Source organism: Eutrigla gurnardus, assembly GCF_963514095.1.
Source record: "Eutrigla gurnardus genome assembly, chromosome: 11".
In the NCBI taxonomy this organism is placed as follows: Eukaryota; Metazoa; Chordata; class Actinopteri; order Perciformes; family Triglidae; genus Eutrigla; species Eutrigla gurnardus.
In genome coordinates this window covers 27,029,423-27,042,878 of record NC_139925.1, presented here as the reverse complement: position 1 = coordinate 27,042,878, position 13,456 = coordinate 27,029,423, and the positions used below count along the sequence as shown (strand labels likewise).

Genomic DNA, 13,456 nt, shown 5'->3' with positions numbered 1-13,456 from the left:
TACAAACACACAAATACAATACAATTCAGAAATAAAATCAAAAACACACTGCTCTAATTTACCAGGAAGTTGACAAGTCAAACCTGCGGGTTAATGACTGACCCTTACCATTTCTGACCTCCCTCCTTCTCCAGCTTCTCCTTTATGACCCTGGGGGGACAGCGGGGGGCAAAGATGCACAAGGTCACGTTCAGACTTTTACAATTAAGTAAATTACAAAATGAGGCTACACAGCAGCTTTTCATACAGCATTTGGGGTGACTACAATATATATTCTACTGTTCCCCCTGCCAGGTCAGTCACTGCACCCAGCCTGAGGGGCACCTTTGCATACCATTGAGCCAGGTAATCCAATAGGGCCAGGGGCCCCTGTAGCCCCCTGTTCACCGGTAGGGCCATCTAAACCCTACAGAACAAGAAAGGGGAGATGGACATCACGATAACGGCAGAGCGTTTCAGTTTATGGACTGATGAGATCATCTCCATGTTAGGATCAAAGCATTAAAAACAAATGAGAACGTTTTATTTCCATCCAATCTTAGTATCCATCACAAGAACACCTGTTGCCACCAGGGCCAGTATACGTCTATGGGCGTCCATTTTGATTTGAAATGAAAAAATAGTGATATTTTTTGCTTTTAAGTAAACAATGTGAAAATTAAATCCAACATTTCTAAAGCTAAAGATTTATAAAGCATGCTACTTTGTGACAATCCTTTTTCTTTCAATTTTCTTAATGAAAAAATGCTATGGTCAGGTGATCCACTGCAATAATATACTGTAACCCCCCCCCCCCCCCTTACAAGTGAGTAGTTCTGGGTTTTAGAACCTTTAATTCACAATAGGCACACGTATTGTTCCTATAATGAAGCAAGAACCCTCACTTTCCCCATCCAGAGTGCTGCCCATCCTACATCAAAAGGAAACACCAGATGTAGGCCGAAACACCGGAGCAAAATATATGTCTGCCTTAAAAGGTAACATAGCAAAGTTATTGTGTTTGTAGAAGTTTGTGCTGTCGGCAAAGTAACACTGGCAACAAATAGCAGAGCCTTTTATATGGGGGCACATTTGGGATTCATCCCACAGGGAATTAAAAGCTAAACACTGTGTCATTCCTGGGGTCCCTTCCAAGTGAGTGAAGTCTAATTAGATAATAAGAGGGCAGCTGGAGAAAACCAAGGCATTCCCTGTGGATAATAACATGTACGGGACTCGAACTCCGGTCAGGGAAACCCAGGCAGCCATGTGATGTGGAATGTTGTGTGGTTAATACACTCACAGGTGATCCAGATGGACCCATGTCTCCCTTGTCTCCTTTGGGTCCCGAGAAGCCCATGATGCCACCCTCCCCTCTAGGACCTTCAGGACCGGCTGGGCCTGCGGGACCAGGCTCTCCAGGCTTTCCCCTGGGCCCCTAAGAACACAAGAGCTCATGATCAACATTACATTAATTTAATTAACAAAATGAATGTATAAGATTAAACCATCACTTGTCATCAGTATTAATAGACTATCTATCATGATATACATACATGTTATAATTCAACTACCTGACTAATAATGGAGTAAGTGTTACCTTCTCTCCGTCCAGTCCTGGAGCACCTGGCAGACCAACTTCACCCTGAGGACACATCAAGGCTGTATTACCAAGTAGGCAACTCGCAACTATCCCAGGGCCAAAGACCCACAGGGTCCCCTGGTTCACTTCATGCCATTTAGATTCAAGTACTTAGATCAGTTGCAGCAGGCATTCAGATCAAAAAGCATTAAAACAGTGCAAGTGGCTGTGTTTGTTGCACGTTGCCTAGGGAACTGTTGAGACATGAAGTAACAGAACTGTTCATTTTAAGGCTTCTAGGATGCCAAAAGGAGACCGCTCAGGGTTTAATAATCATAAACTCATCGTGGCAGTACATAATTTGTCTCCCCGCAACTATCGCAAGTTACCGTCCCCCTTTGACCCTTGCATTGTCCTCTCTGTACATAAAGGCAAATGCCAGTTAAATAATACATAAAACAACAACAACAAACAATAGCAAATTCATCTGCATAAAAATATTATTGATGCACCAGGAGTTTGCGCATGTTAAGACAAATCTTTTTCATTTTAAGGTGGTTGTGTGTGTTCAGACTCATTTTTAAAATCGTATCAAAATTGCAAATGAGTAGCAATATTAGGCTATTCATTTAATGTGGTATGTTTGCCGAAGTGCTCATTAGATGGCAGTATTGCAACGCAAAGCACCTATTCATATTGAAATTGGTTTTCTGCAAGCCATTGACTTTGATTTTTTTTTTTTTTTTTTCGTGATTAATGGTGACATTCTAGTGCAGCCAAGGTGTATTTTCTAATATAACAGTGGTTATATTTTACTTTGTGACTTTTATGTAAAAACATAAAATCTTATATAAACTTTGACCTTTAGTGAAAGATGAAGTTCAATAAGGATGCTGCTCATGCTAATCCTCCTGTGAAGATACTGTGTTAGCTAATTTAATATGAATTGAAATGGACCTTGAATTATTAGTGAAACCTGTTAATTTTATGAGAATGAACCCTGTACCAAGACCGATAGTTTTAAAAGCTGTATTTATATGGTGCATAATCCTAAAACATTTACAAATGACCACAAATAAACATTTAGAACAACCAGCATTGCCCCCTAACAGGTTAATCTGGCTCCTGACCACACACTTTCTATATATGGAAATTACCATTCTAAAATGTCTCCTACCTTGGTACCAGGGAGTCCAGGGGTCCCTGGGGTTCCTGGTAATCCAGGGGGGCCCTAGGAGGAGAAGATGTCACGTTATTTGAAGAACTTAAATCACTTGAGTGTTTGCTCATGTGTGATAAATCCTAGAAAGTACTTACCATCAGGGGTATGTTGCGAATATCCTGTGGAAGAATAAAATGTGAATGTCAATTATGTATTTTAAAGAGAAACCAAACCCCAAACCACCTTTTTTTTTTAGCTGAAACCCAATGTGTGTGGGTATGTAGTGGAGTTGTTGATTAAAGCAGGTCCAAATTTTGACATTGATCAACTCAATGCTTCATCCACACTCTTGTCCCAGTGTCAGAAAGCACAGTGCTATCAGCAGATAATTACTCAATAACACTGATTCACCAGATGTATGAATGTTCTGAAGGTTAATTTTAAATCCATAGTAAAGAGAGAAAAGGCCTGTGATTGTAATAATACACTGGTTATGAAAATGAGACATTGGTAGACTGGACGGGTCTTTCCACCCGCACATGTTGATACATTATTTCAATTTCTAGAGGCATTTTTATAAGTTTCAGCCTGGAGGCACATCAGTCGAAAGACTGGGGCTAAGTTACTATTTAATAGTTACATACATTTTCATTGCTGTTGATTTCAGCCTTTCCTGGCTCTCCAGTCGGGCCTGGAGGACCCTATAAGTTGAAAAAACCCATTTGTTAACATCACGATGAACATAATGATTGTAAACTGGAAATTTTGTGTACTGTGTCGAACAAGTCACCACTTACTCTTTGTCCAGCTGGACCTTCAGGTCCTGCTCCCCCCTAGAGGTGAAACGAAGGTATAACACTTAGATTCTCCCAAAAGACTAGTTAGTATTAGGACAGTATTCCTTCCATGGTGCTTTTTTTTATCTTACCTTGTCTCCCTGGTCACCTGTGTCACCCTGCAAGAGGAATATCATTCAGTGATGCGTTACTACATCTATGATGGAGGTATTGTATACAGTATGCAGGTGTCTATTTTTTTTTTTACCTTGGGTCCCATTAGGCCTGGCAGTCCTGGTGAACCTGGTTCTCCTTTAGTTCCCTGACCTGCAGAACCTGGCTCACCCTGCAGTACGTAACAAAGTCTTAGCTCAACGAAGTACAGTACCATCAAACAGACAAGAACAATGAGAAATGTTCAACTCATGCTCTGTGCACAATGTTCGAAAGGTTAATTTGAGGAGACGGCCCTTTTTTATTTTTTATTGATCATATCGTATTGCTCCTTAAGTCAAAGAAACCCTTTTTAAAACTTTAACAGCAACTTTCACTGTCAGTGATTTCAGTTTGAGATCATTTTCTGTAACAAGTGCAACATTAAAGCAGTGGAATTTGCAAGCTAGCTAGTTAACTAGTAGACAGATAGTTTGCTAATTCTGTCATTCATTCATCCATGCTACCATTGTGGCATGAAAAGAATATGAGCTGCAACATTTACTTCTGTAATAGTCAAATGACCACTTAAACCAGTTCATGTCCTGTAGGCCTACCATGTAACAATAAAGAGTTAGCTAGCCCAGTTCTGAAGCAGTCATTTAGCCTGGTCTATCGTAAAGACAGAAGCACTCCAACAAAATGTACAGCTGACAGCACAGAGAGGTAAACAAAGCACATTGAGCTCCTTCATTGGAGCATTAGCTGGTCTCAAACACAACAATAATGTATGAGCATCTGACTGGACAATAAGGAATAAGGATTACTGACAGAAAGACAACCAAACAGTTAGGGGACTCATTCCATTCCAGGCCTACCCTGTAGCCCCTCTTGCCAGGGATGCCAGGGGTACCAGGGATTCCAGCCTGACCCTTTGCATTGGAAGAAAGACAGTTATCACCCACTGATCTGTTTGAGTGTGTCATAACTGCCACACACACACATGATCAGCCGATAAATTACTTTACCTTCAACCCATGAGAGCCCGGGAAACCTGATGCTCCCTACCACGGCCAAGATGGCATAAAGGTGAAATGATGGAAGAGGAAAAAAAGAAAACAGTTGATATACAGCTTTTTCTTCAAGGTATTTAAAAAGACACGCAGACACATCCAGAAACAAAACAGCATCAAGGCAGTTCTTGAAACAATCACAAAATTGAAATCTACTGATTTGTGTACGTGCACATACACAAATTTGAATTTTTTTTTCAATAGTCAGTCAGGACAAGATTACGCTTCAAATCCAACGTTAGGTTTAGACAACAAAACCAGCGTTAGGTTAAGACAACATAACCAACGTTAGGTTTAGACAACAAAAACCACATTAGGTGTAGAGAACAAAACCAGCGTTAGGTTTAGACAACAAAACCAGCGTTAGGTTAAGACAACAAAACCAACGTTAGGTTTCGACAACAAAACCAGCGTTAGGTTAAGACAACAAAACCAACGTTAGGTTTCGACAACAAAACCAGCATTAGGTTTAGACAACAAAACCAACGTTAGGTTTAGACAACAAAACCAATGTTGGGTTTAGGCAACAAAACTAACGTTATAACATTAGTTGGGTTTCGACAACAAAATCGTCATAAATGGGAAACACTTTGGGACATGCAGTGTTAAACATCTGTCTGGTGGTTCAAAGTCCTTTGTTGTTGGACCTATCCATCTCCTCACCTCCCCACCATACATAGGTTTTCTCAATATTTAATGCTACGTCACTGGCTATGGATATTGTATAGTTACATGGATGCGTTGAATTTGTTTTCACCATGAAAAAGGATCCTTTACTTTACATTAACAATCTTTTAGTGCTGAGAGACAATTTGTGTAGAAGTATGAAGTGCAATTCAGACACATGCAAAACAACCATAATAAGAGGCAAAGTGGCTACACAAAAGAGAGAACAAATGGCATCTGTTGTTTTTGTGTCTAAAGTACTGCTTCACTACGGAATACAACTGCAAAACTAGGTTCAGCCTGGATGGGGGCTCAGGCCCCGTTGTCTCATTAGCTGCCCATGTAAAAGTCTACGGTGAAATGAAAAGCTGTGACTGATTATCATCTGTTAAGTGACGTGTCTGAAATTGGTTGTTAAAAATAGAAAGGATGCACTCTTGAGCCTCTTCGTTCATCTGTCTTCTTACTCATCTTTTCAGATTAATGAGTTTTTTGAGGATGATGAACAGTCACAGCTGTGACCACACAAGCATAGACATGGCTGGCTGCTAGAGGTACTTCCTGCAGTCATGTTCGCCCCTGTGGAATTACAATGCTGTCAACTGAAACAGGTTGAGTTTGTGTTCTGTCAGAGGATGTGATTTACGCTTTAAAAATGATGCAAAAGGGAAATTATGATACAGGTATCATTCCAACAAAGTCCTTCAAAGTAGCACTAAGAGACAAATTAGTGCATATTTACTTTGCTTCAATTAAATTACGCTAACTAACCTTCACCCTCGTCTCACTGGCAAGAAGTTCAAAGACTTGGGACTCTATTACTTCCCATGTGTCAAAGCATTGTGTTTGGGCAGTTTTCCAGGTTGTACTGCTTCTATTTGAATCACTGTAGCAAGTACTTTGGTAAAATCATAGAAGGTGTCAGAAGGTGAGAGCTTTCGTGTATGTCAATGTCTGTCTAGGCAACTGTCCACTAGCTTGCAAGTTCCACTGCTTTAATGTTGCACTTGCTACCAAAAATTATCTGAACAATCTGGCAATATCAATGTTGTTTCCTATGGTGTGATCAGAGTGTGGATGAAAAACATAGTGACTCGCCAACAGTCACTATGGCATCAGTAGAGATCAAAATCGCCACTTATCCGACCATCCTGCTACGTTGATTTGTATGGGAATGTCCCTTCTAATCCTGTTTTATTTCTATGGCTACTGCTTGGCTCTGAAACAACTCTTGTTTCAGGATCTGGCATAATTGAGACACTATTATAAGCTTTCATTCTCTGATTGTTGTTACTGTATCCTGGGAAACTGAAGTACTGCTCTAATTATACATGATCAGAGTATCGGTGATGTCATGGTGTCAGTTTGAAGCTGGAGATGGAAGGGACCACATCAGGGCAGAGTATCGGTCTAGATGAAAGCATTGCTGGATCTCCATTATCCCTGCTAGCCTCAGAAGGACCTGAGTGCTGATGGCACAAAATGCACAGGGGGTTCATTAGAGGCGTACCCTGACAACCAACTGCCTCAAACAGGAAACAGCATCTCCCTTTCATCTGCTCCAATTGGCTCACAGCATTCCTCTGGTCCTGGAAAGTTTGTCCTCTGTTCTATTTTAACGTCTCTCTTTCCGTGTCAACACACGTGGACCTGTCACACTGGCATGCTATGTCATGATTTATCAATACGCTAATCTCTTCATTGAAGCCACGTAGCCGCAGGCTTTTCACTTCAGAGGAAGGGCATTTGAGTTTGAACCAATCACCCTCACACTAACAGGAACCGTAATCATCCTCCAATGATGCTGCAAGACCGCTTGTTTTTCATTCTGTTTGTACTGCGGCCAAGGCGTCCTGTCACACTCACTCTCAGGAGGAGGGCACGGAGACACAGCTACTCACTGCCAGAGTTTTGGTCATGACTTGCAAGTACAAGGTCCATGTGTACAAATGGCGAACTGGTAAACTTGGTAACAAGTGGAGGATTAGATCCAGATTAGGTGTATGAAATCGTAACAGTTATATCAGTCAGCTTGTGTCACTAATGCCAAATATTATCAATTTAAACATTTTTTCGTGTCACTCAGCACGAATCAGTTGGAATCGCCATCATGTTGCAATCACCATGTTCTTTTCTCTGAGATGGGACAACATTATATTACAAAACTAACATTAGTTTTAGGTTACTGCAGAGAGACCTGAAAAAATGAACAATTCGTATCACTGTATGCGAAACCAATAGATTGCAATTAATGACTATTTCACAAACTACCGTAAAACTGACTTGCATGTCCAGCACTTGTCCTCAGTGGGTTTCCACTTTTCTATAGCCTGCAATCCCTTCATCAGTTCACCCTGCCTTCATCACAGTTACTTAAGTGCCATTCTAGTGACTCCTGTGTTGGTACTTGCCTCCCTCTATCCTGCTCCAGACCAGTACCCTTCCTGTAAATCTGCCAACAATCTGTTATTTGTGTTTATTATATTGCCAGGTTTGTGACCTTTACCTTTTGGACTTTGTTTTGTTGGTTTGGACGACCTTGGACGGTCTAAGAGTGCCCAGACAGGAAAGCTCATTCATGATTGGGAATCATGAATGTGGACAAAATATTAGTATTTGGTATCTTGCTCTGGACCACTGTGTCTAACCCAACCTGATCGCCATTGTTTACTGGTTAGTTCAGAAGATTTCGATTGCTCAAAAAAGATCGATTTTTTTCAATAAACCAAAAACCAAGCTGGTGACTATCAAAGATGAATATGATCACTGCCAAAAGGAAGATGGTGATGCCCAAATACCGAACTCGAGGCTTCAAAACCAGCTGCCCATAGACTGTTTTATAAAAGAAATCCTTCTGATATTTTTTTCATTTAAATTTACTGATAGAGTCAAAAAAGTGCTGCATAAAGATGTATGGCCTGAAGAATAAAAGAACACAGTGAGTGATTGGACAACTTCCCCTCTGCTCTTAATATTCCCTCCAGCTGGTGAGCTCGTTGCTCCTCATTTGCAGTGAAGGAAGGCAGAGATACTTTTTCATTTGGTCAAAGAAGTGCGACTGTTGGCACACACTCCCTGACTCTCTGACTCTGTCTCCCTGTTGTCTGCTGCTGTTCCCAAAGGTAAAGTCAAATCAAAGCTGCGATCAAAGAGGGAACTTATTAGATCAGCCTGCAGCAGAGTAGCAGAGTATTTCACCAGAGTGAGACATGGGACCAGGGTCCTCGTTTATAAAGCTTGAGTACGCACAAAACGGGGCTGGAAACGTGCGTACGCAAAGGTTGTGAGCTATAAAAACCAAACTTGACGGGAAAGTGTGCGTACCTATCAAACTGTCATGCAGCGTTTGTTATGTAAGGAAAAACAACAATCAATGTTCATTTTACTGAATCTTTTATTAATTGGCCAAGTTCTTGCATTACTTGCATTCTCTTGTTTGCCATCTCTAAGGGAGATGCCAGCCCCCCTCCTGAGGAAACTCATTTCAGCCGCTTGTACCAGCGATCTAGTTCTTTCAGTCATGACCCATCCCTCATGACCATAGGTGAGGGTAAGAACGAAGATTGACCGGTAGATCGAGAGCTTTGCCTTCCAGCTCAGCTCTCTTTTCGTCGGTATGGTACAGCGATTGCAATACCACCCCCGCTGCTCTGATTACCGGACAATCTCACATTCCATTGGCCCCTCACTTGCGAACAAGACCCTGACCTTCTTGAACTCCTTCACTTGTGGTAAGGATTCATTCCCTACCCGAATGAGTCCTTCACTTGGACTAAGGACTCATTGACTACGCGGAGCAGGCAATCCACCAGTTTCCTGCTGAGAACCATGGCCTCAGATTTAGAGGTGCTGATCCTCATCCCAACCACTTCACATTCATCTGCGAACCGATCCAGTGAGTGCTGGAGGTCACAGACCGATGATGACAGCAGGACCACATCATCTGCAAAAAACAGCGATGAGATCCGCACCGAACTGCAAACCCTCCTCCCCCCATCTACGCCTCGATATCCTGTCCATGAATATCACAAACAGGATTGGTGACAAAGCGCAGCCCTGGCGGAGGCCAACCCGCACTGAACATACAATCGACTTACTGCCGAGTACCCAAACACAGCTCTTGCTTTGGGAGTACAGAGATTGGATGGCCCTAAGCAGTGAACCCCTCACACCATACTCCCGCAGCACCTCCCACAAAATATCCCGGGGGACCCGGTCATACGCTCTCCAAGTCCACAAAACACATGTAGACTGGATGGGCATATTCCCAGGCCCCCTCCAGGATCCTCATGAGAGTAAAGAGCTGGTCCGTTGTTTCACGGCCAGGATGGAACCCTCATTGTTCCTCTTCAATCAGAGGTTCGACTATCGGCCGAACCCTCCTTTCCAACACCTTGGAGTAGACTTTACCAGGGAGGCTGAGTAGTGTGATACCCCTGTAACTGGTACACACTCAGGTCCCCCTTTTGAACAGGGGGACCACCACCCCGGTCTGCCACTCCATAGGCACTGTCCCTGACTTCCATGCAATGTCCAACATAGCTGCTCCACCACCAAAGTCTTCAGCATTTCTGGACGGATCTCATCAATTCCCGTGGCTTTGCCACTGAGGAGTTGTTGATTTGCTCAGTGACTTCCACCAGGGAATCTGCAACGTTGTTTATTGCGCTGATGGAGTCTCGCTTGAGTCACAGGACGGCATCCGTGAGAACCTGACCGCTTCCTGGTGTGCCATGCTGCTTGGTGCCGGACGCTGTGCCTAGATTCTTCTTGAATTCTGCCACTGTCCGCTGATGTTGGTCCGCTCATGTTGGTCCGCTCATGTTGGTCCACTCATGTTGGTACGCTCATGTTAGTCCACTCATGTTGGTCCGCTCTGTCCCACTGATAACGTTGACTGTGGCAGCAATGGGTTGCCACTCGCACTGCTTTTTTTTTTCATTCTCCTGCTGCTGTGGCCTCTAAATACAATGTGTTTTGGTGCTTTGCATTGGCTTATGGTTAAAAATGGCCATGTACAGGGTGAGATAAGAGGCTGATTCAGGTACGCACACTTGTAGGTGATCTGTGATTTGTAAAGGGAAAATTGCATACAGTTTGCATATGCACGGTTTTATGAATCTCAATTTTTTTTGGCAGGATAAATAAGGCCCCAGGTCTTGAGGTGGTTGTTGGGTCTGCTTTCTTCATGACATGGGCCCGAGTCAACATCATCATCATCCTTTGTGGTCAGGGCCTTGCAGATATTAATGGTTCACAAAACCTCTACCTCTACCCGTTTTATTTCACTCTGGCAAAAGACTGTATATGGAACAGATTTCCCCTGAGTTGATGGTATCCTCTACTCTGAGGTGGTCATACCCTAACATGGAAGGACTGGCCTGCAAAAGCACTTTCTCTTTATTAGTAAACGTTAAAACCCTCTCCAGAATGCTGTTTCCTGTGGATAAAATGAACTTTCCTTGAAGTTTTCCTTTTTATACTTTTTCTTTCCCCTCCCCCCATCTGTCCATCTGTGAGACTTAATGGAGAAAACACACACATGGCAGCGGCTGCTACTGCCATGCTACTGTGGCCAGAGAGCTGCTGTAGGTCAGCAGGGACTGGGACTCCTCCATGTTGTCCACATAAAAGTGGATGATATGTTATATCAGGGGGCACTGGAAAACAGAGCCTTGAGGCCCCCCAGGCAGCAAACTCCGGTTCTGAAAAGTAAAGCCATTGCCAAAGTGCCCTAATGGCCACCAGGGGGGTGACTCTTCTCTGATTCTATAGAAGTCTATGAGATAATAATAATAATAATCATAATAATAATCATAATCATAATAATATAATATCATCATCTCAGTAAAACATGAGTTCATGGTCTCATTCTCTAGTTTCAAGTCTTCTCCAATCCAGCATGATGTTCATATAGTGAATGATCGTCCATTTAGAGGCAATGAGACCAGAAAGCAGAGGTACCTTGTGATAAACAAAACACAGCATTTTCCAGTCTGGGAGTCTGTTGGTCCTAAAATTGCCTAAAATGAAATCAGCATTCGATTGTACGTAGCTTCACCCTCTTGGATCACTTATAGTTGCAAAAAAGATGATGACAGCCAAAAACCAAGATGGCGAAGGCCGTGAACCATGATGGTCATAGCCAAATTACTGAACTCGAGGCTGTGCTGTTTTGAATTATGGAGTGGTCAGAGACTGATTATAAGAAGTGGATGTACAGTATATAGTCACTGTCATGTCACCTTTTGGTTTGTGTCTCATCAACACTAAGATGTCTCTATTAAATAGCATCCAAATAAATCCAAATAGAAGAAAACAGGCCAGATAAGCCACCATGAATAAATAAATAAAACATCCTGATACAATGTGAATTCTTGCAAGGTAAAGACACTCAGATAGCACAGCTGATTATACCTTTACAGAATAAATCCATGTCCTCACAAATGGATTTTAATGGATTTATATTCATGATGGATGTCAGGTGACTTTTGAAGTGCTTTTGGAGCCTTTCAATCATCCAGACTTCAGCGGCCCTGTCTGTGATCTCACCATGCATAAATAGACCTTGACATGCTACACACACACACACACACACACACACACACACACACACACACAAACACACAAACACACAACTCCATGCTTGGCTTTCGCTCTACCTTCTCCCCCCTCTCTCCTGGGAAACCCCTCTTCCCTTCATCTCCCTACAGAGTGCATGGAAACATCAGCTCAGAGAACAGACCAACCATGTTAAAAGACAAGTGAAGGCTCAGGGGATACGGGGAGTTCTCCATGTTGACATGGACCTGACAGGAGGAGACCTAAACCTTCAGAGATGATACGAGGGCCCTTCTATCTTCTGTTCTTGGTAACAAAGTTAACAGACAGATACAAGCAATGCAAGGTCCCTAATTCTCGTTACATCCATGTGGTCCCTTTCAGCCCTCCAAAAGACCTCGAAGTGAGGTGAAACATACTTAGACCTCCTCAGGAGGTGGTCTGAATACGGTTCCCTTTGCTCTCTGCTGTTGGATTTTAGCCGTGCTGCTGCCCATCTGATCAGTCACCGACCATTATCAGTAGACAATGTGTGTAATAAGGCTTTCTAGTCACCGATCCACAAATCTGTGTTGAACTCATCAGCAGCTGCTGGTGGGGAGCTCAGTCCCAATGTTAATGTTAACAGAGGTGAAGTAAAGTTTTTTGAGAAAAGTTAAATACATCTAGTGTTTGAAGGAGATGTTTTCACATGAATTGAATAGATATTTTAGAGGGAATGAAGAAGAGAAAGCTCAGAGTTCTACATGGAAACAACATTAAACATAATCAACCAGCAGATCGACCAGCAGAAACAGGACTGGGGCCCAAACAGATCTGAAACAGAATAGAGTCCTCTCAAATGAACCGACAATGTGAACCCAAAAATAGAGCTGAGTCCCTCTTCTGTTGGTCCACTTTACAAGGTCTGGTTCCTTTAAAGTTGTACTCCGTAAGATGTGAGATGCTTTGCTTCTAGCGGCCTCTAGAGTTTAGCGGGAATGTGGCCACAGACACAGAGATCCTATTTCTTTCATTAGTGGGTCATGTGATCAATCACCATTGTTTTAACTCACTCTGTGATGGATAGGAACTTAAAAGACAATTAAATAGATGAAAATGTTACGGACTGCCACAAAGAGCACTACATGTGAAAACACACTAAAGCTGATCTGGACCGAAGCTACAACTGACCTCAGTTTGTATTGTTTAGTGTTTGTTTTTTGATGAAATATAAAAGCATGAAGTTCAAAGTATATAGTTTTAGTCCCTGAAAGTGCTGTACCTTTCAATTACTAATAGTTAGGCTTTTTGACTTTTTAAATTCACTCAATGTTTAACAAAATAATTCCAAGTCATTGATAGAAAATGTTTATATATTTATTTATATATATATTTTTTTGATCGTAGGTGATGTGTTTTCTGATATATATTTTTTATATCGCTGTTTTTAAAAACTTCTTCTATGTACTTTGTCGAGATTTCATCATGAAGCAGCCTGTCATGCAGCTTCTTTGCTGTTTAT

At 42.2% G+C, this 13,456-nt stretch overlaps 1 protein-coding gene across 5 annotated transcripts in view; it reads right to left on the bottom strand.

Annotated features, from left to right (window-relative positions):
• col13a1 (collagen, type XIII, alpha 1) overlaps window positions 1–13,456 on the bottom strand; it is a 66,654-nt gene that overhangs the window by 23,855 nt on the left and 29,343 nt on the right. For all 5 annotated transcript variants that reach the window (XM_084021651.1, XM_084021649.1, XM_084021650.1 and 2 more), the window contains exons 18-30: window positions 12,054–12,098; window positions 4,681–4,716; window positions 4,531–4,584; window positions 3,768–3,845; window positions 3,652–3,678; window positions 3,521–3,556; window positions 3,368–3,424; window positions 2,879–2,902; window positions 2,739–2,792; window positions 1,580–1,624; window positions 1,283–1,417; window positions 335–406; window positions 109–150 (exon numbers count right to left, since the gene is read on the bottom strand). In XM_084021651.1, coding sequence (XP_083877777.1) covers window positions 109–150; window positions 335–406; window positions 1,283–1,417; window positions 1,580–1,624; window positions 2,739–2,792; window positions 2,879–2,902; window positions 3,368–3,424; window positions 3,521–3,556; window positions 3,652–3,678; window positions 3,768–3,845; window positions 4,531–4,584; window positions 4,681–4,716; window positions 12,054–12,098 — 705 coding nt within the window. The remainder of the gene's footprint in view (window positions 1–108; window positions 151–334; window positions 407–1,282; window positions 1,418–1,579; window positions 1,625–2,738; window positions 2,793–2,878; window positions 2,903–3,367; window positions 3,425–3,520; window positions 3,557–3,651; window positions 3,679–3,767; window positions 3,846–4,530; window positions 4,585–4,680; window positions 4,717–12,053; window positions 12,099–13,456) is intronic.